Source organism: Gekko japonicus, unplaced genomic scaffold (assembly GCF_001447785.1).
Source record: "Gekko japonicus isolate JY-2015 unplaced genomic scaffold, Gekko_japonicus_V1.1 scaffold2059, whole genome shotgun sequence".
In the NCBI taxonomy this organism is placed as follows: Eukaryota; Metazoa; Chordata; class Lepidosauria; order Squamata; family Gekkonidae; genus Gekko; species Gekko japonicus.
In genome coordinates, this window is record NW_015164253.1 from 99,384 (window position 1) to 104,427 (window position 5,044).

Genomic DNA, 5,044 nt, shown 5'->3' on the forward strand with positions numbered 1-5,044 from the left:
TGGTTACCCGCGGGACAACTGTGGACTTTCATCCATCTGATCGTTCCACCAGCGCACAATCCTCCCGTCGGGGTGGTCTGACGTCAGACCATCCCGAACGAGCGCCATTTAAAAAAAATCTCTACACGTGCACGAATCAACAAGGATGTGCTGTCACATCTATGCGCATGCGCAAAAAGTTTTTTAAATCCACCATGCGCCTCCTTCAACAAAGACGTGCTGTGATTCACCAGGGGGATGTCTGGTCATGCTATGGATTAGGGATAAAATTCAAACTGGCATAATGATGGGATTAGCTGCCCATCTGAACGCACTCAAAGAGGAACAGTAAAGTGCAGTTCAGTGACCGGAGAAGAGAACTGGTAGAAATTTTCACCCTCTCACCCAAAGTTCCATGTCTTGTGCAGTTATTAACAGTTCAGGAACTTTATCTTCTTTTGTATCTTTTGACCTTGGACAAGAGAATTTTTACATTAAAAATTTAAATAATCCACTTTTAAAGCATGTTTCCCCCCCCCCCTTGTGAAATGGCTACTTTCTGCTTCATTTATTATTGTTGTTACCAAATAAATCATGTTTGTAAGACTTTCCATGACACAGAGTGACTCTCTTTCCGTCATGCATCTGTTGGTAGGCCAAATTTAGGACTTTATATATAGTACAAGCTCGCCCCCGCTTAACTCACACTTGACTGGTTTCTCTTCACGTAAGCTGCATCGTGAATTTTCATCTACAATATTGAGAGGTACAGACCTTAAATTTAAAAGATTATTGAAGGGCCCAAGTTCTAACTTCTAGCTTGTAATAAATGCATATTTGATACACATGGCAGTAATTAATAGTAATAACTGAGAGGGGGTTTTGTGCTTCTGAGGAATATCAAAAGGCATTAAATTTGAACTGAAAATTAAATTTTAAAATATGAACCAGAAATGTTGTAAGAACTATTATGCTTCAGTTTGTAATTTTATGTGTGCATAATTCATTGAGAAAGTCACATTTCTAATAAAAGTTTCCTAATATACTGGGTTTATTAAAAATAAATCAGATGTTTATTCTTAATTTGGAAACTTGTATGATTTGCACACTGGAATGAAACTGAGTTGCTACATGATGTGATTTTTATGCTGTTTTTGATACATGAAGGCAACAGAGTACAACCAATTAATCTGATTATAGGATGTCATTCCAGATTTGTAAATATGTGGTTTGCAGATAAAAAAAAAGATCTCTGTAGGAAATACTTATCTGATTTAAAAGCATGTTGAAGAAATCCACTTATGATTTTTTGTTATTGCTTCATGCATTCAAGGGCTAATGGGAAAGTCTACAGCCTGTACAAATGTAGACCCCAAACTGAGGGGTGCTGTGTGGTAATCCTCCCTTCTGTCCCCCTCCACTTCACTGTATTCTCTCATAACATTCATACATGGGTATACCACTGTGCCTACCTCCATATGAACCTACTCTACCACTCCAATCATCTTCAGCGCCCCCAGCATCTGACACTAGATGAGCAGAAACTGAGGAAGGGCATTCATGGTTCTGGCACCCAAGGAGATTCATCTGTCTCCATCTATTGTTGTCCTCCACCAACAGGTGAAGACTTTTTTGTTTGGTTTGGCATTCCAAAAAAAATCTTTATTGTCAATCTTTGGAATTGTGCTTAGGAGGGAAGAGAGCAGGGCTATTTTTGGGCAGGAACGCACAGGAACGGAGTTCCGGCTGGCTCCCAAGTTGACCACGCCCAGCAGGAACTCATTAGCATAATAGGCCACACCCAACAGCAGAAACTCATTAGGATTGGCTACATTAGGGGTGTGTGGCCTAACATGCAAGGAGTTCCTGCTACAAAAAAAGGCCCTGGGTTTTGACAACAAACAAGGTAAACAGAATAACAAGCAAAAGGTTGGTGTGCCTGGATAACCACACTTCTGGTAACATGTGGGTGCGGCCTAATGTGCTAATGAGCTGTGCTGTCAGGGGTGTGGCCCAATATGCTAATGAGTTTCTGCTGTTGGGTGTGGCCTATTATGCTAATGAGTTCCTGCTGGGCTTTTTCTACAAAAAGAGCCCTGGAAGAGAGAAAACCATAATGTAAGAACATAAGAAAAGTGCTGCTGGGTCATACCAGTGGTCCATCTAATCCAGCATCCTGTCTCACACAGTGGCCAACCAGTTCCTCTGGAGTTCCAATAACAGGGTATAGAGGCTGAGGGGTTTTTTTTGCTGATGTTGCCTCCTGGCTCTAGTATTCAGAGGTTAACTGCCTCTGAATGTGGGGGTTGCCTTTAGTCACCATGGCTAGTAGCCACTGATAGACCTGTCCTCTATGAATCTGTCAAATCCTCTGTCAAATCTGTCAAATTCTGCTGATGTGACCTTGGGTCAGTCACAAGCTCTGGCACAGCTGACCTTGAAAAAGAGCAGTTTCTCTCAGAGCTCTCTCAGCCCCACCCACCTCACAGGGTGTCTGTTGTGGGGAGGGGAAGGGAAAGGAGTTTGTAAGCCGTTCTGAGACACCTTTGGGTAGTGAAGGGCGGGGTATAAATCCAATCTCTTCTTCTTCTTCTTCTTTTAAGTCCATCTGTGCCTGTGGCCATCACTGTATCGTCTGGCAGTGAGTCCCACATTTTAATCATTTGTTGATTAAAGAAGTACTTCCTTTTGTGTGTCCTGAATCTATTGCCCATCAGCTTCATTGGATGCCCTCAAGTTCTTGTGTTTTGGGAGAGGAAGAAAAAGTTGTTGTTTTTTCAGATCTCTCCACCCTGTAATTCCATAAACCTCTCTCATTTCTCCTTTCGGCGTATATTTTCTAAACTGAAGAGTCACTAACCCATTGATCCCCATCCACCCATATCTGTTGAAGAGGTTCATTCCCCTAATGTTTTCTAACTTATTTGATCCTATGCTCTCTTTGACGTACAATAAAACAACAACACATCCCACCCTGCCTATAGAGCTTGTACCCATGGATGACCATATCCCTTCGATTTTCCCCATCCCATCATTTTTCTGAAATACCCACTATATCTGAATTGGCCAGAGGTCATTTGGGGGGGGGGATCGCAGTTCCCCCGGGTGAGGTGCAGGGGGCGGGGCACATGATGAAGCCCCGCCCCCCACTTCCGGCTGCCCCGCTTCCGGCCCTCATTCAGCCAGGAGGAGGCAGGAGAAGAGGGAGGGTAAGTTGCTTCCTCCCTGCCTCTCCCCACCCCTGCCTGGTGTGGCCTTATGACACACTTCCGGTGATGTCAGGGGGTGTGGCATATGCTAATGAGTTATGCTAATGAGTCCCCCTAGCTGTTTTTCTACGAAATGACCCCTGGAATTGGCATTCAGCTCCAAGCACTCCAGCTCCCCTATGCTGGCTCGGTGGATTCTAGCACTGACATATAGACAAATATAATGTGTTTCCTTCTCCAACAACCCTCGCCTCTCTCAGCCCTTTTGTCTTCGCTCATGGCCCTTGTTCGTCATCCTGCTTTCACTCCCAAGCTCTTCTGTGCTCCTATCAATATTACCCTGAGTGTTTACACTTATTGTCCCTTTGGACTGACTTGTCCTGAATCAGAGGCTGGTTGCCTTCCCCCCACCCTGGAATTAGTTTAAGATTTGTGGTTCAGAGGTAAAAATCAACGATGGTTTCTGTAAAGGGTCAATCATACTCTACTTTTCAAATTCGGCAAGGGAAAACCCCCCCCACCAAATTTTAAACATCGAGATATTGTTGCTGTATCACCATTTCTGAATGGTTTGAGCTCCCCAGGTCCACACGGTGTGATTTAGCCCTGCCTGCAGCACCTCCTGAATAAACTTCGTTGTGCCAGGAGATAACAGGTTGGATCCCATTCTAGCATAAGAGCCTCTTGCCACAGAGGAGGGCTCCTTCTGTCAGAAACAGGCTCCCTACTTCATAGGTGGAGTGACAATGTACAATCTAACATCTCTGTATACTTTATATCAAAGGGCTGCGTTGTTAGTTTGCATAGCTCTGGGATTTCTGACTTCCCCTCCAAAAGACATGTGGACAAAACATTTTCCACATTAAATACTTCATCGTTACTTAAGAACATTTCCTTCTCCTCAGAATGTCAGAGCAATTTGATATAGACTTCTATGAGTCCAACTATACTGTCAACAACCAAGAACAAGATTACAGTGGGTCTGGAACCACCGGAAGTGTTTATGGAAGCGAAAGGTAAGGGTTTAAGTCAGAAGACAACCCTGATTTGTTTTAACATTGATAGCAGTGCTTGTCTTTGGCAGGTGGGCTCCTTAATGGTACTGAGCCTTTGCAGTTACCCATTCCACTGATCTATGGCTCCCACCACATAGATTATTCCAAGCATGCTGTTTGATGTTCTTACGTTGCTAGTAGTTTTCTTGATTGACATCCAGCACAGACTACTCCTACGGTTGCCAGCTCTGGGTTGGGAAATATCTAGAGATTTGTGGGGTGGAGCCTGGGGAGGGTGGGGTTTGGGATGGGGCGGAATTTCAGCAGGGTATGATGCCACAGAGTCCACCCTCCAAAGCATCCATTTCCTCCAGGGGAACTGATCTAGGTCGTCCGGAGATCAACTTCAATAATGAGAGACCTCCAGGTGCCACCTGGAGGTTGGCAACCCTAACTACTACTCCTATCACTAGGCGTGTATACCTCTGTAACATTTGAATACAGTCATTGTGTCTTTTTAGCCGATACATACAAATGCATCTCGGTCCCCCTCCCCCCCCAAAGTATACGTACATTTTTCATTGTATCTTTCCCACTGGAAAGTATTGTGCGGACATAGGTGAGACATATGCCACATCAAATAATCATCAGGATTACCATTTAAAAAAACAAAACAAAAACTAAATTGTAGACAGGGGTCATTTCGTAGAAAAAGAGCTAGGGGAACTCATTAGCATAACTCATTAGCATATGCCACACACCCTGATATCACCGGAAGTGTGTCATAAGGCCACACCCCCTGACATCACCGGAAATGTGTCATAAGGCCACACACCCCGCCCCCAACGGTCCCGGCCGCCA

General features: G+C 44.3%; 1 protein-coding gene across 3 annotated transcripts in view; it reads left to right on the forward strand.

The window, feature by feature from the left end:
- The first annotated feature begins 691 nt into the window (after window positions 1–691).
- Window positions 692–5,044, forward strand: part of YIPF7 (Yip1 domain family member 7) — a 33,627-nt gene continuing 29,274 nt past the window's right edge. For 2 of the 3 annotated variants that reach the window (XM_015408667.1, XM_015408668.1), the window contains exons 1-2: window positions 692–745; window positions 4,094–4,204. In XM_015408667.1, the coding sequence (XP_015264153.1) occupies window positions 4,095–4,204 (110 nt within the window). In that variant the 5' untranslated portion in view covers window positions 692–745; window position 4,094. Of the gene's footprint in view, window positions 746–4,093; window positions 4,205–5,044 lie in introns of those variants that run through there. The other variant, XM_015408670.1, reaches the window with a different exon arrangement.